Below are 22,166 nucleotides of genomic sequence, written 5' to 3' on the forward strand. Positions count from 1 at the left end.
CGCCGCCGCCCGGAGGGAGGGAGAGAGAGGGAGAGAGAGGGAGAGAAAGAGGGAGGGAGGGAAGAAGGGAGGGAAAGAAACAAAGAGGGAAAAGGAAAGGTAAGGTTGCCATAGGCTCCTGTATTTGACTACTTGATCCTCAATTGGTGGAACTGTTTGAGAAAGATAAGGAGGTGTGGCCTTGTTGGAGGAAGTAGGCTAGGCAGAAGGCTCTAAGGTTTTAAGAGCCCATGCCATTCCCTGCATGTGTGCATGTCTGTGTGTCTATACCTTCTCCACCCTTTCATGTTTTTCTATCCACATCTAAGTTCTCAGCTATTACTACAGCTCCATGACTGCCTGCCTGCTGCCATGCTCCCCACCATAATGATCGTGGCACAGTGAGCCTCTAATTAATGCCTTCTTCTCTAAGATGCCTCGGTCATAGTGTTTTGTCACAGCAATAGAAAAGTACTAAAATAGTATGATATAGCAGTTTAAAAATTTCTTCGTGGCCAGGCAGTGGTGGCACACACCTTTAATCCCAGCACTTGGGAGGCAGAGGCAGGCGGATTTCTGAGTTGAGGCCAGCCTGGTCTACAGAGTGAGTTCCAGGACAGCCAGGGCTATACAGAGAAACCCTGTCTCGAAAAAAAAAAAAAAAATCAGATTTTGGGTTTTTTTGTCTTTGAGACAAGGTCTCTCCATATATCCCTGGCTGTCCTGGAACACTTATAACTGTCTGAAACTCAAGTTCCATAGGATCTAGTATAGTTTTTTGGCCTCTGTGGGTACTCATATACATACAAACACATAAAATAAAAATAAATATGACCTAAATACAAGCATACAACTATTTTAAGATGGGAATAAAATTATATCAAATATTCAAATCCCACTGCTAAAAAAGGAGAAAAAGTCTGTGAAAGATAAAACCATACTTAACCAAATAATAACCTGCAACAGGCACCGGCAGCAGCTGTACAATCCACAGGTTCAGCCAGAGCTGGACAGCAATGATGGCCCACACAAGAGACACAAAGTAAATGTCACTCGTTTTCTTCTTCCTGAGAAACGTTCCCATCTCAGGCCTCTGTCTGCCCAATGTAGGTGAAGGAGAAGAGGGTGAGGAACGAGAGGAAGAAGAAGCAGACAACGCCGGAGGGGGTTCTCCCTTGTCTGTTGGCTCTAAAAAAAGGCAAAGACAGAAAGTCACCTGTGAGAAAACAATACAAAATATACTACACTGGAAGTGCAGCAGGATCATGTCGGGTTAAAGAAACAGACTTGCACTGAAACAAACCTACCATCAGGGTTTTGGTCTAGGGAAGTCAGGTTTGTTGGGAGACAGCAAATATTCTACCCTTTCCTGTATACCACTTAAGCATTTTTTGAGATTCATCTTTATTTTATTTACATGGATGCTTTGCCTGCATGTATCCCTGCACGTGGGTCAAGGCTAAAGTGAAGCAGCAGATGATAACACGCTTTTGTTTTGACCTTGCTCTGCTTGTCTGATGTGGAAATTCCAGGTCAGTGGGAATGACAGATGCCAAAACACTAACACTATAACCTAAGTATCATCCTGCTCCACTTTTGAAACATGGTTTCATACATAAGAAAAGCATGTGTTCCTACTTTTCTGCATAGTCCTCTCCTAAATTTTTCCTTCTTTAAATATGTCTTAAGTTGGTTCTTCAAGAAACGCTTCCTATATGGGGGGTTGGGGGGGAGATAGAAAAAAGGTTCAACTGGTAAATTACTTGGTACATATACACAAAGACCTGGGTTAGGAGCCTCAACATAAACATAAAAAGGGCTGCAGTCCCAGTGCTCGAGAAACAGGGACAAAGATTACTGAAGCTTGCTGGCAAGCACACCAAGGGAATTAATAAGCTTCAGCCATGAAAGATGCTACTTAAAAAAAATAAGGTAGAGAGTGACAAAGAAAAACACTGGTATTGACCTCTGGCTTCTACACACACATGCTCACATCATAAACATATGCACATAACAGACATACACTAATCATATACACTAAAAACAAAAGCATTTCCTATAATATGTTCCACCTCCAAATACCCTTGGCATTAATGGACGTCTTAGTACAAACTGAAACACACTTACACACTTCTGATCTTTGTGAGAGTGCGGTACAAGGTGTCTCCAAACCTGGAATGAATCTATCAGTTGGATCTCACAAAAGCTAGGCCTCGCAGAACAACCAGAGGGCCTGCTTTGGGAAGCCAGTAAATACATACAGCATAAGGCATTCAAACTATACTTTTACTTAAAGAGAAAAAATTTTCAGGAAAAAAAAATGCAGAAAATGTGGAAAAGAAAAACATCCAGATACAAATAGGGAGTTTGGGAGGGAAGAAAAGGCATAAAAACCAGAATCATGTATAACTGGCTGCTGGAGAAGGAAGAGAAAATTAAAAACCAAGATAAGGAGAGCACAGAGCTGGGCAGAACCTGGATGGTAAATGGGACTGAGGCAAAAAAGCAGGGTGAGAAGTGTTAGAAGGGCATGTTTGAAGAGGCCAGGGGAAAAGGGCTAGGACAAGAAACCCAAGAAGGTAAACAATCGGAAGCATGGGAAAAATACAGGAGGACGATGGTGTAAAACAGCAGTCAGAATGAGAATCAGGGAGGACCAGCAAGTCCGGCCTTCACTCTGTCCCCTCCTTATATCTTGTCATCTCTTTCATGATGTCAGTCACCTGCTGGGGGGTCAGAGGGCTGGTCTTCACTGCTCGACTCATATCCAGTGATGGAGATGGCCAAATTTGCAAGAGTAGAAGCTGCCATGGAGATCACTTGTCCTGGTAATTCTGCCCCTATAAAGGGTCGGGGTAGGGGAGAAGAAACAGTTTTAAAAGCCTTTAAGCAAATGAACATGAACTACTGCCAATTTAAACCGATTTAAAACTATTTTCAGTAGCAACAAACCAAAATGGTAATATGGTGATTTCTCAGGCACTGTGGGTCTTTTTATAAGGAAGAACACCTCAAACTCGTCAGCTGCCAGTTCCTGGACATTCTGTCGTCATCTTCATGAGAGCCTCAAGCTGGTAAGCAGCCAGATACTGCACCAAACAAATACATTCAAAATGCTGGGCTTTCTTTTTTTTTTTTTTTTAAACTTTACCAGATGATTTTAATGTACATTTCCACTGAAAAACATTGCATAGAGTCCGAGAACTCACCAATTGAACTGTCTTACAGTACTTTGTATTCTTAGGTTCTAATACAGTATGGACAGCCCACATTTATTATTTATAGTAATAACATTACATAAATGAACATGCAAATATATGGATACTGTACAAAAACAGATCTACAAAATATAAAAAAAAATCCACCACTGGAAATGGTTTCATATGCCACATCATATGAAAGACACTTGGGGAGAAACTCTCACTCACAGTCCAGAAAGAAGACATAAGCTGCATGTCTGTCTCCTAGCCTTGGTCTCCTAGCCACATACCCAAGTCCTTTAACTACAGCAAAAGGGAAGCATCCACTGAGGGAGAAAAGAGGCACCTTTTATGTCTGACATGTCCTCATTGCTTACTAGTATTGTGTTGGGGGATAAAGACAAAAACCCAATTCTCAGAGTATAGTGAAGAGACATACCTGAATTTAAAAAAAAAACAAAAAACAAACAAAAAAACCCATAAAAACCGTGACAAATTACAGCTGTCCTACATGGAGCAGGTGTTTCACTATCTCCTAAGACAAGAAACCTGACATAACTGGAAAATAAGGGAAGGGTTTTCTCATTAGAGGTTTATTTTTCATTGCATATGGGTGCTTAGCCTGCAATGTGTGTCTGTATACCACATATGTGCAGTGCCCACAGAAGCCAGAGAGAGTGCAGATCCCCGATGGTTGTGAGCCACCATGTGGGTGCTGGGAACTGAACAAAGGTCCTCCATAAGAGCAGCAAGTGCTCTTAACTTCTAAGTTATTTTTCTAGGCCCAAAGGAAGAGTTTTCTTTGAAAATGAAAATATAATTGATATTGTAATAGAGGAGAGGGAATTAAACAAATACCAAAACTAACCTTAGGATAGAAGGAAGCTAGCTGGAAGGCTATGAATAGCAAAAGAAGGTCAGTGCGTGGAGAGCACAGATCCTAGTGGGTCACTGGGACCAAATACACAGAGCTATAACCATTAAGCCAAATGACATTAGGCAGAGATCATACTGTCAGCTCTAGTCTTTATCCAAAGAACAGAAAAGTGCTGGAATTATAGACAGGGAGTAATCTCCATCCCTCCCTATGGAAATATAGTACAATACATAATACACACATACACACGCACACACACACACACACACACACACACACACACACACACACACGCGGACTTGTGTGTAGCTCTAAGAAGTGACTCAATTTCTCACAACAGCAGCATCTTGGAAAACTAGAATGCAGCATTCCAGTCAGGCCAGCAGCAAGACATAAGCCATACAAGTGTCCTAGCTACAAGCATCCTTGGCACCGCCCTTTCAGAATTCACACAGTGGCCACCTGCTCTGGAAATAAGTGACCAGTTCTGAGATATACTTAGATCAATCCTGTTTTTCTGGAGAAGGATCGAGAAAGGAAACCTGGATGTGATCTCCAGCATATGGAGAGTGTCTGGATTCCAAGGAATACCATGATAAACTGACAGATCACAGCTGATTATCCAGCAGGGAATGGTAAGGGGCTGGGGTGAACATACTTGTAGATAAAAGTCTCACAAACCATCTGCAGCAGAGACAGGACAGAACTAGATTCTCAGGAGTGTGCCCAGTAGAAATATCTGTGGAAGGCCCCAAACAAAATCACAGTGTGGATACCTTAAACAGTAAAGGGGTGGGGGGCAACTTCCAGTCAAAATGTTAAAATAAGCCAATAATCTCTCCTCTAAAGTGAGCAACAGTCAGCGGTCCTAAACAGACTTCTGCATAGGCAATTTATTATAGAGGAGACTCACTTGAAACACCCTACAAAACAACTTCCATAGTGATTTTTAAGTTTACTCATCCAAAAGGAGTAACATAAGCGACCAGGACTTTAACCTCACATTCAATGTAAAGCTAAAACTATCACATACAATCAATATGTTAAGAATTAATGCCAAATAGTGTAGAAGGTTTGGGGAGCACAAGGATAGAAGCCTAATCCATGGCAGGGGCCCAGGGGACAGTTTCCAAAGGACTTCTCTCTTATGAATCCTAGATCATGCATTCTTTAACGCACTTAAACAGCAGCCACATAAAGAAACAGAACAAGTCTATCTTGGGGTTAGAAGGAGGGATTGGAGCTTAAATAAGAGCAGTAGAAACATGTTCCAAGACAAAAAAAGAAAAAGAAAAGAAGCAAGCAAAGGATGCCACAAAGAAACACAGCATCCTCTTCAAAGGCCTGCAAGCAGTCCAATATGGCCAAGCACAGGCTTAGGAGAGGAGTACACAGGTATTTGTGAGATGGAGATCAGAGTGGAAAGCCAGTTTCTATACATGGAAGAAGGCCTTAATATGTTCTTAATATGTGGATGGCAGTAGGAGAATCCCTGACAATCACACACCCAGTCTCCTCATTGGCAAAATGAACTCCATATAAATTCCAATTCCGATGTGACAGAGTGAAAAGATACACATAAAAGGCCTGAATGCTTCCTGGTATTCAGAAGGTATACCGAGAGCTCCTTAGCTGTTATCAGCAACAAAGTTCTGTTGCTGACAGCAAGAACTGTAAGCATAAGCCACTAGTGTCTATGGGATTTCTCTGCAGCTCCCATCCTTCACCTATAGTACAGTTATGCCCTAAGTCACACTCTCCCTAGCAGACATGTTTGTATCTTCTCTCAGGGTTAAGTAACATTCTGCATATGGCAGACACTTAGAAGATCTGAAAAGTAAATCCAGAAAGTTAAAGCATCGAAACTACAACATAAAGACTATTCAATTATCTAGTGTCAGTAAAACATGCAATAAATATTCAATGAAATCTAAGCATTCTGTGACCATCAGTGACTAGAGCCTCAAACTTCAGAAGAGTCAAAGGAGGAGCATGCAGAGAAAATTAACAAAAGGTACTTGAACTTCATGGACCTGGTCGTTTAAAAAGCAGATACACATTTTAATGAGCTCTATCTACGTGTTATGTTTCTGTATTTCAAAAGCCCCAAAAGGTCTGCACAGATGTATGCCAAGAATGAGATTCTAGGTAAGATCATGGTACTAGATTTAAAAGGCAGCTAAAAATAGATATATAAACAAGGGTACATGATCTTGGGCTCAAAGACTGGAAGTGGAGTGAGGTGGGGCAGGGAACACCCAAGGTTTCAAGTATCAATCTGCACAGGGTCAGGGTCAGTATGAATATTCTGCCCAAGTCCAAAGGCGGTCACGGACAAGACACAAAGTCAAGAGTTAATAAAAGTCCACAATTAGCACATTAATTTTTCAGTATTGATGGGAAAACACATGTTGATACGAGTATAAATAAGAAGCTACTTCTTGATCTGCTGTTCTCCCAAAGCAGCGACAATGAGAAAACGAAAATGCCTGCAGCTGACACAAGGTAGCGCACACATGGACGCCTGCTAGGCTGGAGTGACCTGTAAGAAGGCTGCCTCCCTCATCAACATGGAAAACACATCTTCCTCTCAACAGCTTGTAGTGCACAGAACCTGGATATAAACACAGGTTCCTCTAGGCTATGAGGCTGTCAACTGCAGAGTAGGAGATGAACTGTTGACTTTGTTCCTCCTATTTTTTTTCTACATGGGCTTCACTGGACCAAGCTTGTTCTTTTATATCATATACTTTCCCAAGCAATTAAAACATCTACCAGAGCTTCCCTGCAAAGGTATTTTTCTGTTTTTGTTTTTTTGAGACAGGATATGTAGCCCTGGCTGTCCTGGAACTCACTCTATAGACCAGGCTGGCCTTGAACTCGAAGAGATCTGCCTGCCTCTGCCTTTCACTTGAAAGGCAGGGATTAAAAGCATGCACCACTATCTTCTGGCTAGCAAAGGTATGTCTAACGATTATTAGCAGAAGGGCAGCTGCCAGGAGTACCACACTACTGCTCCAGGCTAACCATTACTTAGCTACTTCGACTTTTAGCTGTTCAATGCATTTCAACACTGGCCGCTAACTCCAGGGCTGTGACTGCATCAGAAGAGGTCCAGCAGCCTGCCCCACTCCGCTTCCCCATAGAGAGCTGTAACATTTTGGCTTTTCTAGCCAGGCCAGCGCCCCTGGGACCTTTTGTTCCGGCCTGACTAGGGGTCCTCAGATTATGCTCTGCCCTCCCTGAACAGACTGCTGGCTGAGCTGTGGTATGCAAACTGATATGTGTGCATATTCCCTGAGGCCAGAAGACGACATTAGGTCCCAGGGAGCCAACCATGGAGTTATAGGCAACTGTGAACCACCTGACATGGGCGCTGGGAACTGAACTCTGGTCCTCTGAAAGAGCAGTGTGTGCTCTTAACCAATGAGCCATTTTCCAATCCTTACTTTTCTCACTTTTGAAAAATCTTATCTCATATACAGAAGAAATCTCTGAATCAAACATACACACACACACAAAAAAAAAATGAGTCTCACTGGATTGCTTTAAAAAAAAAAAAAAAAAAAAGATGGCATGTTTAAACATCACCAAGGTTGGGGCTGGAGAGATGGCTCAGGGGTTAAGAGCACTGACTGCTCTTCTAGAGGTCCTGAGTTCAATTCCCAGCAACCACATGGTGGCTCACAACCATCTGTAATGGGATCTGGATGCCCTCTTCTGGTGTGTCTGAAGACAGCTACAGTGTACTCATATATAATAAATAAATAAATCTTTAAAAAAAAATCACCATGCATTGGTGAGAATAATACTGGTACTCTCATCTCTCTATAGGCCAAGGGAATGCAATGTCACTTTTTTCCAGAGGTGATGTTTGAATGTTTGTCTCATCCAAAGCTCATGCTGAAGTGCAACTGTCACTATAATAATATTAAGAGGTCGTGTGATGCTGCAATGACAAGGTGAGCCACCAGATATGGGCATCTTGATACAACACCTACCCTTCAGACACTGCTGGGATCTCATTACATCAGCCAGCCTGTGCAAAGGACTAAGAAGTTGTCTAGCACAGAAGATAAACTAGGACAGCAGGTTCCTACCTAGTGGGACAGCATCCAGTGGGCAGAAAGTGATGAGTCAACCGGGCTAACAGAATAAGAAAGGTAATGACAACTACAACTGGGGCAAGACATCAGTGTTGACACTTTCACTATGAATAATGCCTGCTCACTCAATGTGGCAAGGACAGGAAAAGAACATGGGGGTCACAGACCTTGGCTTAAACCATAGCTCCACCAGTGTGACTGGAGATGCCTCAGAACCCCAAAATGAAACACCTTCATCAGTAGATGGAGGCACCATCAATTCAGTTTCATTTGTTTGGTTTGTGTTTTGCTTGTTTTGCTGTTGTTGATGGTGGATTTCTAAAGACAGCCCATTTGAAAGTACCTCAAAAAGCTGAAGCCACGGCTCAGTGATTAAGAGCACTGGCTGCTCTTCCAGAAGACCTGCACCCACATTGTGGCTACATCTATTATTATAGTTTTGGGGATCTGATGCCTCTTCTGGCCTCCTTGGACACTGCATATGTGTGTATGCGCGTACACACACACACACACACACACACACACACACACACAGTACCTATATACATAAAAAAAAATAAAATTTAAAAGTATCCCAGAAAGTTCTTATTCAATAAGAAACACTTGAACTCATTTTTCTTTCCCCTATGTGATTTAAAGTTCCAGGAAACACCTCCTAAGAGTTCCCAAGGTCCAAGAGTCAAGGCCCTAAATTTAGAGTGAACTGTTGAAACAAACTCAAGTTTCCAGGTCCAGGAATCAAACAAACAGACTTTAAATTCTAATGAAACCCAGAAGCTTAATTCTACACAGTAAGCTTACTGTGGATCACAAAGCTAAGACAGCCCAGATGACGCAAAGCAGGCCATTCACCGAGGTGACCCCACACAAGTTCAAGAGCAAGCAAAGATCAGAACAGGCCCTGCTGAGGCAGCTCACTGAAGCATTCCTGTACCACAGTACAGCATCATCTGCAGGAAGAAAAGGAACACAAGGGAGGGCTGCCCCCTTATGGACCAGATGGTTGCTCGTCTCAGTCATAGAGAAATAAGATGTTAGGAACATGAGGAAAAATATTTAGGCCTCTGGAAAAGCACTGAAGGTCCTAAGGTCAACAGTAACCAGCTCTGAAGCAAGAAAAAATTAGAACAAAGCAGGAAAATCGTTGCTTCCAATTCTGTTCTCTGCATTTATTCTTCAACTCTGTGACATCTTTCCTTGAGAGTCAATAGCCCAGGTTTCAGAAAACAGGCTGGCATATCAACACCCTAGACTGGGTTGATGCCTGGCAATAGCTGACCTCAGTCTCTCTTTACCCGAACACTCAAAACCTAGTCCTATGTTATTCTTCTCAGAGTTCTTTAAAGACTGGGTGACTAGAATGTATACTGAGAGGGGAGAGGGGCCTGAAACCCTTTGGTAGAGATCTGTTACTCATATACTCATGTACAGGAATCCCTCAGTATCACAGGGACCAGTCATTGACCTCTTGTATACAGCAAGTCCCTTAGAAAATGACAGTGTTGCACATGACCTATGAACATCCTCACATACATTTTAAATCTTCCCTAGATTATATAAATGCCACGTAAATAGTTGTGATGCTGCACTGTATATGCAAAAATGACAAGAAAAGGTCTTTATATGCTCAACATCGCTGTCATGTTCCCAAAATACATTTTCAGATGGTTGAATCCACAGACAAGATCCTATAGAAAGATAAAGCTGCCCAGACTTATGCTATAACCAAGCACCTGAAAGTGACATCAGCCCATAGCGAGGGGGAAGAGCCCTCAGATCTGTTAAGAGTCACTGACACTTAGAGAAAGGGACAAGCAGCACAAATGGAAGCTACCAGCCCTGTACCACTCTAGTCTTCCACACAGGTCCTGGGGTGCAAGCATCTTGACTGGAAGACAGGCCAAAACAGGAGACTGAATTTTTAAATAAATAAACAGCTTCCTGTACATAAATGCTTCATACCAGCACTACTCACAAGACCCAAGAGATGAAAACAACCCACATATCTATGAAAGGATGATAAACAGAATGTAGAATATCTGTATGATGGAATACTATTCAGCCCTTAAAAAGAAAGTACAGTACTGACACATGTACGGGTTTTCCTTTCAGAGTGGTAAATACTGTAAAACATGACAGAGGTGATAGGCACACAGTACTAAGGAATACAAATGCCATTTAACAATAGTTGATGGACAATTTTATATTAACTATAATAATAAAAAGATACGAAATAGGAACATGGAGCTGGAGAGATGGCTAAGCAGTTAAGAGCACTGACTGCTCTTCCAGAAGTCATGAGTTCAATTCCCAGCAACCACATGGTGGCTCACAACCATCTGTAATGGGATCTGATGCCCTCTTCTGGTGTGTCTAAAGACAGCAACAGTGAACTCATGTACATAAAATAAATAAATAAATCTTAAAAAAAAAAATAGGAACATGGTCCAAAGAAACCTAAAACATTATAGATAAATTACTTTTCTGTTTAGAAATTACTTCAGGTTTTTAATACATTAAAAGGTTTCTCCTTGGCATTTTTTTGTAAGTTACTGCACTTTGTTTGGTAAGTTACTGGTAAGTTATTACAGTAGAATCATTGGGGAAGACAGAACCACAACTGAGAGAATTCCCTCACCAGACTGGCCTGTGGTGCATTCTCCTGCCAAGCTTACTGTGGGTGGTGCCATCACAGGGCGATGGTCACAGGAGCTGTAAGAAAGCAGGCTGAGAAAGTCATGAAGAACAAGCCAGTCCTTCATGGCCTCTGCATCAGCTTATGTCTTGAGCTCTTACCCTGACTTCTCTTTGATAGGGTGTAACCTTTGACCTGAGACTTATAAGAGAAAATAAACCCTTTCCTCTCCAAGTCACTTTTGGTCATGGTGTTTATCATAGCAATAGAGATAGTTATCCTTTCAAAATACTAAGAATGTACTCATAAAAGACTTTACCAGGAGACTCCTTCTCATTCTGTTTTTCATAAAGGGTGCCCACAGACATCAGGAAAACAATAACCAGGAACACTGGAATTCTCCATGAGCCAGCCAGTGATGCTGAAAAGTATTAAGAAGTCATATTTTTAGTTAACAGAGCAATTTGACATATATGCAATTTAAGAGATTATTTCACAGGGGAAAACATTTTTAAAAGGCCCTAGAACAGGTAGACTCTAACTAAAGGACAGTTTTACTCTTGCTCTCAAAGGATCAAGGCATGTGCCAACCTACCCTTAAGAGGTCAATCTCCAGTCCATCATATGCACCCCCACACACTCACAGGTTTCACATTACCCCAAAATCAAGTTCAACCCTGTGCAGCACCTGACACTAAGATGAACAGAGTCAGGTGCAAACCCTGAAGTCAGGGAACCAACCTGGTCCTCTGAAATATCACTAGGTTAGAACTCAAGTTTCAAAAGGGCCCAGCAAACCCAAAAACTGTAGCCAGAACTCTCACAGTACACAGCTAAGTCCCCAAGTGTCTGCCTTCCCTGAGTCCCTCTCTGCCTTCCCTGAGTCCTCTTCTGCCTTCCCTGAGTCCTCTTCTGCCTTCTGCAAATTTAACCTGAGTCACATCATCAGGAGACCTTGCAGATAAACCTTATAGTTCCAGCTCCACAAGCCTGCAGAGTACTTCTTTCTCTCTTAAAGTCAGACCCTGAGCAGAGACATTTTCATTTGGCTGGGCTTGGCTGCTTCTTTCTTGGGGACCAGGTGGGGGACACAATTTATAAAAGCAAACTCTAAAAACAACTTTAGGTTATCTGATGCTCTAAGTTGCTCGATGATTTTCTTTTTAAAGTAGAACTTGTTATTTCCATCAACTCAGACTTAGAAGCCTTTCCCAATCATGTGAGTCATGCTGAAAGCCATTCAAGAGCATGCAGAAGCAGTACCACCATCACCCCAGCTAACAGTGAGCTGCTCCACAGAACAGGAAACTCATGACTCTGAGCAGCCCTGATATGCACCATCTCTACTAAGCCATGAACTGTCTTCCCAGTGCTCCCTGAAGCTCTAGCATCTCTCCTTCGTGATCACAGATCTGCTTAAGACACTCTTTCACAGGATGGACAGTCCTTCACCTCTAGGTTTTTGTATTTCATACACTCTTCTTGTCTAACCTCCTCCCCCATTCCTGCCCCAGGACCTTCTTCTTACCCAGACCAAAATCTTCTCTAATCCTTTCAACGAGGCCCAAGCCTCATCATCCTGGGTGCTTGTCTATCTCCTCCCCAAGCATGCCACAAGCAAAGTGAGTTAGAAGGTCACCACCGCTGCAATGGGAGACACACTAACTCTTCAAGGACTTACTAAAGAATATGTAGGGAACTTAAAAGATCAACATCTGAAAGCAGAGTATCTTCACTGAAGGTAAGTGAAAGCTCGAGGCTCAACATTTTCTACAGAGTATGCTAAAGCATCTTAAGTGCAACATACAAAGACCCACTTCTGGTTAGCCTCTGATGACTTTAAACTACAGTTACTGGGTCTTTGAAGAAGAAAGGACTCACCTATATGAAAAAGCAGTATCATCCAGACAGGAATCGAAACTGCCCTCAAGTAACGTCGAGTGCTTGCATTCCACTTGAATGAAACCATCAGCACGTAGCCAACTACCAATGTCCAGATCTTAAATAAATAAGACACAGTTGTAACATATATACAGCAAAGAGCATGTTATACAACCTCTGCAGCATCTGTGTAGTGTAAGTACTCTGGACAGGGCATAAACAAGATACTATAAGGTGGCCTGCCTGGGTCTTCCTTCTTCATTTAGATATCTTTAAGTGGGCATTTGAAACCCAGGCAGTGATACTTATATACTTAGTAAAGTACACTGTTTTAAGACATACAAAAGTTCAAAATTCATTTAACATGCAACAAAAAGAACGTAATCCAAAATCATATACATAGAAGTCGGAGGTGCTTCCTGCAGTGGAGTCACGTGATTTCGCTACCACCTTGGTTCTGACCTAAAGGGCACCCTTTGCACTTACAGGTCTTACACAAAGCCTCTTCTTGCTGTGGAAAAAGAACAATGTTTTAAGAATTTTCCCATCATCATTCCACAGCATGTGGGTACTGACTATCCTATCTGCACACACTCTATTAGAATTGTTGATTTTTGAAATTGCTATTTGAGTTGCTGACCAATTTCTTTTAAAAAGTAAAAAATCCTCAGGTGCTTTTTGGCTTGAGCCTATAACAGAATTTCCAGCAGTTTTTGAAATGGCACTAAAAAATAGCCTTGTCATTTTGCACTGTATACATACTTATGCAATGCAACTTTCTCAGCATTGGTTATAAAAATCAAAACAGCGATGAACTCTGAAAAATACTGGAGATGCTGTGCCTACAAGATTAAACATTCACCCAAGATTTAAATTTCTGTGAAACATAAAATGAGCTCACTTATCTCATTAGCACACAAATTTGCTTTAATTTTTAACAAACAGTAAATTATATATACCAAAGAACTGTTTTAAGTTATATTTGTGGAACTGAAGATATGGCTCAGTGGTTAAGAACACTGGCTGCGGCCAGGCAGTGGTGGTGCACGCCTTTAATCCCAGCACTTGGGAGGCAGAGGCAGGTGGATTTCTGAGTTCAAGGCCAGCCTGGTCTACAGAGTGAGTTCCAGGACAGCCAGGGCTACACAGAGAAACCCTGTCTCGAAAAACCTAAAAAAAAACAAACAAACAAAAAAAAAAAACCACTGGCTGCTCTTCCAGAGGATCCGGGTTCAATTCCCAGCACCCACATAGGAGCTCACAATTACCTGTAACTCTAGTTCTATGGGATCAACACCCTCTTCTGTCTCTACAAATACTATACACATGTGGTACACAGACAAACATACAGGCAAAACATTCATACACACACAGTAAAAAATAAATTAAGCACAGTTATGATTAACAGTAAATGTTTGATTATAAACCTGTCTTATATAGCTACATAACTAAGGCCATATGGAATTTTCTTAGGTAAATAGGAGTCATTAAGTGAAAAAAGTTTACAGAACTCAGGGGAAGTACTAGTAAAGCCCACAGGTTACACAAAACAGAGTAATGGATCAGAGACAACCTGCCGACCTACAGACCTAAGGTAACCCACAGCTAAAACAATGTGTTAATTCAAGGAAGATTATTACATTTAATGACATGAAGGGCAAAGCTGTGCTTTCAGGTCCAAAACTCCAATGTACAGAGACTGGAGAGAGAGCACCTAAATTCAGCAGTCAATGTATAAATGTCTATTTATAAAAATGCAACTAAACACCAAACAAACTGTGTGAGCAATAAAATTCAGGCTAAAAAAAGCAAAAGAAAATTGGTAAACTCTAGCTTACGAAGAAGTAGAGAACATCAACAAGTGATAGCTGTTCTCAGATACTGGGTGTCTTAAGGTTTCTATTGCTACTGCAATAACACAATGACTAAAGGCAGCTTGGGGATGAAAGGGTTTGTTTCGCTTACAATTACACAGCATAGTCTATCATGGAAAGGAGTCCAGACAGGAGCTCAAGTCAGGAACCTGGAGACAGGAATTGAAACCTTGAAGGAAGGCTATTTACTGGTTTTCACAGTTTGCTTTCTTATATACCCAGGACCACCTGTCTAGGGGTGGCAACAGCCATAGAACGCTGGACTATCTCACATCATTAATAAAGAAAATGTCTACAGGCAATCTGAGAGGCATTTTCTTGGTTCAATTATCTTCCCAGATAACTCTTGCTTGTCAAGTTGACTAACAAAAAAGCCAGGACAGTGGGAGAAACAAGCATTGGGGAAGAGGTGAGTAGCTTAGTTTTCTGGGGTTCTGATTCAGAAATAATAGTGGAAATTATGAATTAACATATTTCCCTACAATGAGTACAGATTTTTCCAGCAACTAATAGCTGTCTAAAAACAGTAAGTTTCTACCTCCTTATGTGTATCTAAAGTCTGAGAAGCTGTTATCTCTACTCACAAGGAAACCTGTGTAGCTAAGAAATAAACTACATACCTCAGATTTTTTAAGAGAAATTTTGATCTAAAGAAAAGCATGTTATTTTTATTCAGTAAACATGAAGCTCACAAATTACCTTTACTTCAGGTTAAAACAATTCACTCCTCAATATCTCCCCTAATTCTACCTTCAGGACTGTTCCATAGAAACACTATAAAGTGTTCAGATCAATACAGAATATTCAGTTGCTGTTTACAATACAGCTCCAAAAATGGAAATGTATTCAGAACTGGAGGACAGTGGTGGCTATATTTAGGAGTACAGTGTAAATTTATGCATATGAAGTATGGTGATAAAAATATACTCAACAATGAAAATAACCATCTTCAGGCAGCTGGATCTCAAGAGGTTCTTCACATGCTTACCCTCTCTTTTGTGGAATTTTCTAAGGGTGTTTAATACCTTCCTAAGTAGAAAAAGAAACTGATCTTCCTTGAAAATGTGCTTCCTTGGGGCTTACAAAGTTTTACAACCATTTACAAGTAGTTCTTCAGAGAGACTCACAGAAATACCGTTACTTCAAAAGACAGACAGAGCCATTTACAAACATTTGACTTTTTGAATAACTTAATTACCAATGGTTAAAAGTGTTTATTATCTCTCAATTTGTTGGAATACACAAAGATCTGTCATAAACATTTTCTAAAAGGCATTCGGGACAAAAGAATTCATTCCACATCAGGATGAGAAAGAAAGAACTGTAGCTGCAAGCTGTAACAGCAAAGGGTCCACAGGAGGCCAGTAACCGCCTGATGAGAGCAGTGTGTACAGAACTCCATTAATATACATTATCATGACACAGGATATGTATGATAGGGAAAGCTTTCTGTAGTATAGTGGTTATCTCATATACATATATACATACATACATTTATGTGTATGTATGTATGTATGTATGTGTAAATACATGAAAATAAAACAAAAACATATTTGATATGGTCACCCAGGTTCAGAAATAAATTTAGAAGGCAAAGCCACTTAACAATGGTAGCACCTGTGTGGTGAGAGTGATGGAAGACAGGGGACAGTTTACTTTTACCATATAAATTTCTATGCTGCTTAAACTGTTCTTTACATAACAAGTATGGTAAGCTTTTCTAAAATAACAATGAAGAGCATTTACACTCACTTTGTGATCATGTGTCATGCATGTCTCTGTTTTGTTTGGAAGGGAAGGAGATTAAACTCAGCAGAGGCTCTATCACTGAGCTGGCTTTAATTTCTAGCGCCAGACCCTTAAGAGTGTTGCTTTGTTTGGATACAGGACCTCACTGTGAACTGACCTCAAGATCACAATCCTTCTGTCTTGGTTTCCCAAGCAGTAGGTTTACAGAGCCACCATACCCAAGAATAGAGTTTTACTCCCTAGACCAGACATTAACTTCAGATCCATTCAGCCTTATGAGCAAACCTGCTTGTGTGGGAATTTTCTCCCAGGCATATATCTCTGAACCACAGTAGATCTGAGGGCATACTTAACATTTATCCTCTCTTAAACATTCAGTGTTCTCTCCAAAATACATAATCCAACTATCTTTTAGCACCCGTGTGCTAGACATTACATAAGACGGCATAAACCTTGGCAGCGTTTAGTTAGCTCTCCAAGTAAGGTACTTGAGTTTTCCTTTCAGGAGACACAACCACACATGACATACTTTTCAGTTAAATGGCACAGTTAAGTGCTCAGTGTGTTAAAGTGTATGTGTGCATGCTGGCCCACCTGCCCATGTAAGAACAAAGGCTGACTTCGGAATGTCTTCCCTATTCATTTCTCCATTTTTTTCTTCCTTCCTTTCTTTTTTCCTTTTCTTTTTCTGAGGCATGTCTCTCAACCTGGAGCTCCCCATTTTGCTTGGACTGGCTGGAGAGCAAGCCATCAGGATCCACCAGTCTCCATCCCCACTCCATGCACAGTCATCTGGCTTCTACTTGGATTCTAAGGATCCAAACTCAGGTTCTCAAGCACTTTACCCCCTGAGCCATCTCTCTGGCCCCTTTTCCCAAGACTCTCTCAGACAGAAGACACCAGCCGTCCTTAATCACTGCTGGAGCAGCAACTGCTCCAAGTACCTCATTCTCCTTTTAAAGACAGCAAAGTCAGTCAAGGTCCTCTGATCTTCAGCCCTCACTGTTTCCAATACTACTTCTTTATAAAGGAAGAAATGGGAGGCAGGACATGGAGAAAACAAACCTCCTGCTGCTATTTCTTCTATTTTGAAAACTGTTCTCTTGGTCATCTGGTCCTTAAGAGTCAGGAGTTTTTACAGCTAAGTCTCTAGTTGTGAAAGAACTTCCTCTCAGCTGCTGCCAGGTAAGCAGCAACAAACCTCAAAAGGTTTCCAAGGGGAGCGGTGTAGCACTGAGAGGCTGGCTGGCCAGGTTACACTTCCTAAGAGCCTCTTGTGACCCTGAACTAAGAACTCGAGGGGATTTAAACACCATTCAAGCCAGCCCTTCAATTTGCAGAGCTAGGGAGCTGAGTGGCCCAGAGTGAGGCCTTGGTCACAGGTCACAAAGCAAGTTACTGCTACAGCAAAGTCAGTCAAAGTCCTCTGATCCTTCAGCCCTCACTGTTTCCAACACTACTTCTTTATAAAGGAAGAAATGGGAGGCAGGCCATGGAGAAAACAAACCTCCTGCTACTTCGAAAACTAGAAATGATCTTTTGTTTCCCCCTTAACAAGTCTGAACAAAAGGGAAGAGGGGATCAAAACATTCCTAGCAGGGAAAAGGGCTGAAGCAGGGGACACTAGTAACTTTTCACACTTATCTTGTACAACTGTACATCACGGGGAAAGCTACACCGGAAATCTGAGCATGGGGCATCAGATGAATTTTTTCTTAAGCCTTCTGAAATCACTAAGTGAAGACAGTATTCTAACACACATGAAACTGTTGAAAAAGAATTACTGGTTCCATAAAGGATAAGTATGTCACTTGGAAACAGGACACAGTGTTGGGAGGGAACCAAGGTAAAGAAAAGAGCTTAAGTAGTCCAAAGTGGAACCCACAGGAAGAAAACATGAGGACAGACTGCTAACAAATGAAAATGAACAAAGGCACCAACAGGAAGCAGAAATGACAGGACCTGGAAACCTGCACAGACAGCAGGAGAAACAGACAGCATGAGCTCCTAAGAGTCCAGGGCAACAGCTGTGACTAGTCGAATTTGTATGTTCTTTTGGATTTTTCCTTTTAACTGAAATCAGGTTTTTTTTTTTTTCTCCTAAGTTAAAGATTTAAACATATGTGCTTGGAGAAAGGTTCTCTGCCCTTACTGAAGGGTACCAGGGAGTTCTGATGACAGAGCCACCTGCCAGCTACAGGTTCAGAGAATGAACCAATTATTGTCCAGTTTTTCAGATCTGAAATCTCTTCCTCCTGCTGGACAGGACTGCTATCACAGTGCAGCTGTCCCAGTGTTAGAAGCTAGTTCAGTGCCTAGCACATAGTACACATGCAAAAGCTAGCTCTCTGAACATATGAAGTCTGCTCACAATGTCTGCCTACATGGTACTTTCCTCTCTGCCTGTCATGCTGACTCACATTTACAAGTTGTCTTGGAGCATAAAGGACGATGTTTTGTACCAGGCAGCCCAGCTTGGGCTCATAAACCAAAAACACTGTGGTCTAGGAGGTAGAAGACTTACGGTAGGCCTCTGCCCAGTTACAAGTAGCTTCAACCAGTGTCAGGTGGCTAACAGGTCTCACTTCATTCACTTCCTACCCCTATCAGCGTTGGCAGAACTCTGACACTTGTCTCCTCTGGCACACAGCTCAGCTTAGTACTCTCACCTCACTCTACCTCACTCATAAATGTCTCTCTTGTAATGGGTTTATGGTGCTTTTTAACTCCCTTCTCATCTCCCTTTCTCGAATCACTGTGACCAAACTACCATGTTAGGAGCCCTTTAATAGTCTTTATTGAGCCAGGCGGTGGTGGTGGCGCACGCCTTTAATCCCAGCACTTGGGAGGCAGAGGCAGGTGGATTTCTGAGTTCGAGGCCAGCCTGGTCTACAGAGTGAGTTCCAGGACAGCCAGGGCTATACAGAGAAACCCTGTCTCGAAAAACAAAAACAAAACAAAAAAAGTCCTTATTGAAAGGCTGTGGGTGTAGATCAGTGGTAAACTGTGTGATTGTCACATATAATTCAACACGTCCAAATACAAACATGAAGATTGACTTCAGGGAAAGGATACTAAAAGGTATACATACCGAGCTTCACACCTGTCTTCCTAAGTGTGGAAGCCCTTCCACTCGCTCTCTGAGGGACACGTAGCAATGGCCTGTTTCCTCCCATCCCTGCTAATTTACCTCTGAACTCCACCTCTTACTCCAGCTGGAAAGAATACTATTCATAAAGGCAAGCCTTGCCTTTCTCATGTCCTAGATTCAGTGGATGACACCTGAGTTATAGCGACAGCTGAAATGTTACAGACTCTGTAATGATGGCTCAATTTCTTGAGGACTTTTCTTATACACACATAATGGTCTTTTATGTGAGGAATTTAATCCATGTAACTGGCTTACTTAACAACCAAGGGACACTGATTTTAGCTTCTATTTTTTAAAGCTATTTTTAAAGATTTATTTTTATTTAAAGATATGTAAGAGACACTCATGTATGCAGGTGCTTTTAGAAATCAGAAGAGGATGCTGGGATCCTTGGAGTTAGAGGAGATTGTCAGTGACCCAACGTGGGGTCTAGGGACAGAATTCAGGCCATATGGAAGAGCAGCAAGTGGGCAACCTCTGAGACCCCAAATTTAACTTAAAAGTAAACAATGGGGCTAGAGCTATAGCTCAGAATTTGTCTTACCTAGAGCCCACTAACACTTGGGTTTGGTTTCCAGCACAACTTTTAAAAAGTGATTTTTTTAAAATCACAGATTTGACAGTAAGCTAGTCATCTTGAAGGCAGTCACACTGATTGAACCTGTGGTCCACAACTGTGATAAATGTACACTTACCTCTGTGTATGTCTGCTCCATTAGGATGTACTAATTTAAGGCTGAAGGTACAACTCAGTAGCACACATGAAGCCCCCAGCGTCCCCCACCCCATCACAAAGGACTCCTAAACAACTATAGTCACCCTGAAAACAAAGCGCCTGACAATGTGTTCAATCAACTTTAAACTTGAGCCAAGAGGTGAACGCATGATCCTGGGGCCAATTAGCAATCCACCAACACCCTTTGGCAGGTTGAAACCTGCTTTAACAAATAAAGGCAAATATTTTGTAACTTTAATAATCTCAGGGTATATTCACTTTTTCAATAACAGAGTGAAGAAAAGTGAAATAGTATGAGGTGTATACACGCTGGGTCTCACGCTCTCTAGGAGATCTCTATTCCTGCGCGGCATTCTTAGCTCCCATGGCACTTTATCAACCAACATTCTTAAGATTCTTAAGCATTAAATAACCACTTCATTTTAACTTTGCCTAATAAATATGTGAACTAACCAGACTGCGATGTAGTCTGAGTCGGAAAATATGTCTCTAAGATTATCTCTGAAATTCCTTCTAATTCTGAAGTTCCTCGATTCCCTAAGAACGACACCTGGGCGATTCAACCATAACCTCTCTTTAACGCAGTCCACTGCCAATGTAGATGGGGTCGGACGCGCAATGGCCCACACATAATAAATACAGTTATCGAAAAGCACCCAGAGTCACGCACGAACTAAGGTGAAAGAACTGAACTCAGCCAAAGGACCTTTTCCCTACAAGAGGGCGGTTTTCAAATCACACCCGCCTCTCTTGAAGGAAGCGCGCCAAGTTCCTTGGACGTCGGAAGGCGGGCCGTCACCCGCGCTCACTGGAGCACGGGTGAGGATCTTTGGCCGCCTGGTCGCGGCGTCCGGGGTCCCGCCAACCCTGCAGGCACCCACTCACTCACCCACAGGCTGCTGAAGTAGTCGAGGCCGCGGCAGATGAGCGCGCCCGCGTGCGCCAGCAGCACCTGTACGCCCAGGTAGCTGCCCAGGCAGTAGAGACCGTAGAGCAGCGGGCCGCCCGCGCCCAGCAGCAGCAACAGGCGGCGGCGGCGCAGCGCCTGCTCGCCCAGCGCCTCCACGCCGTAGTCCGCGAAGCAGAGCGGCAGCAGCAGCGCGGCCAGCACGATGGGCGTGTGCGCGCGGTGCAGGCGCCGCAGCCACAGGCGGCCCAGGCGCGTGAGCGAGCTCTTGAACGGGTGCAGGAAAGTGCCGCACAGCACGGCCCAGAGCAGCGGCCGCAGGAAGGCCTCGAGGATGAAGTACACAAGAACCGCGGCGCCACAGCACAGGCACACGAACAGCACGGCGCCCGTGTTGTAGAAAGCCTGTTTGATGGGCTTATCGAAGCGCAACGCCAGCGCCGCGGTACGCGGGGTCTCGCTCGGCCCGGCCGTGCGTGGGGCCCGGGGCTCCGGCCGAGGAGAGCCCCGCGAGCTGGGCGTCTCGGCAGGGCCGCCGTGGTCGGCCATAGCGCCTCTGCCTGGACCGAGGGGCGGGGCTGCGAGCTGGCGAGGAACGCTAGGCGGAGGCGGGAGGTGCAGCGAGGGTTTGTGGGTTTTGTAGTTTCAAGACTGCGGTGAAGCCTGTGCTAGAACCCAGGGAAACTGCAACTCCCAAGAGACTGAACGCAAATGCCTCCGCCCTTGGGCCCAGTGAATCCCTTAGGGAACTGGTAACAAGTTTTGAGGGGGTCCAAGAAAATGGGGTTGGGGGTGGGGGACTGACGCTTTGATTGATGTCAACTTTTCCGGAGACAAGATCTCAAAAGAGACTCTTTCAGAGATGGAAAACACAAGCTGTGCTTTATGCTTGGCAAGTATTTCTTAAAAACACTGATGCACAGACTTAGTTTAACTGATTTAATAAATTCTTATTTTTAATAGTGTGTATGTAATCTGTGTGGGTGGCCATAGAAGCCAGAAGTGTCTAATCCCCACAGATAGAGTTACAGGCGGTTGTGAGCAGCCTAACTTGGATGCTGGGAATAAAAC

General features: G+C 42.8%; 1 protein-coding gene across 2 annotated transcripts in view; it reads right to left on the reverse strand.

The window, feature by feature from the left end:
• Tmem245 (transmembrane protein 245) overlaps window positions 1-21,644 on the reverse strand; it is a 67,383-nt gene extending 45,739 nt beyond the window's left edge. For both annotated transcript variants that reach the window (XM_028779937.1, XM_028779936.1), the window contains exons 1-5: window positions 21,078-21,644; window positions 12,679-12,796; window positions 11,117-11,218; window positions 2,703-2,819; window positions 937-1,167 (exon numbers count right to left, since the gene is read on the reverse strand). In XM_028779937.1, the coding sequence (XP_028635770.1) occupies window positions 937-1,167; window positions 2,703-2,819; window positions 11,117-11,218; window positions 12,679-12,796; window positions 21,078-21,644 (1,135 nt within the window). The remainder of the gene's footprint in view (window positions 1-936; window positions 1,168-2,702; window positions 2,820-11,116; window positions 11,219-12,678; window positions 12,797-21,077) is intronic.
• Window positions 21,645-22,166: the final 522 nt, after the last annotated feature.

This window comes from Grammomys surdaster, unplaced genomic scaffold (genome assembly GCF_004785775.1).
Source record: "Grammomys surdaster isolate TR1022 unplaced genomic scaffold, NIH_TR_1.0 363, whole genome shotgun sequence".
Lineage (NCBI taxonomy): Eukaryota > Metazoa > Chordata > Mammalia > Rodentia > Muridae > Grammomys > Grammomys surdaster.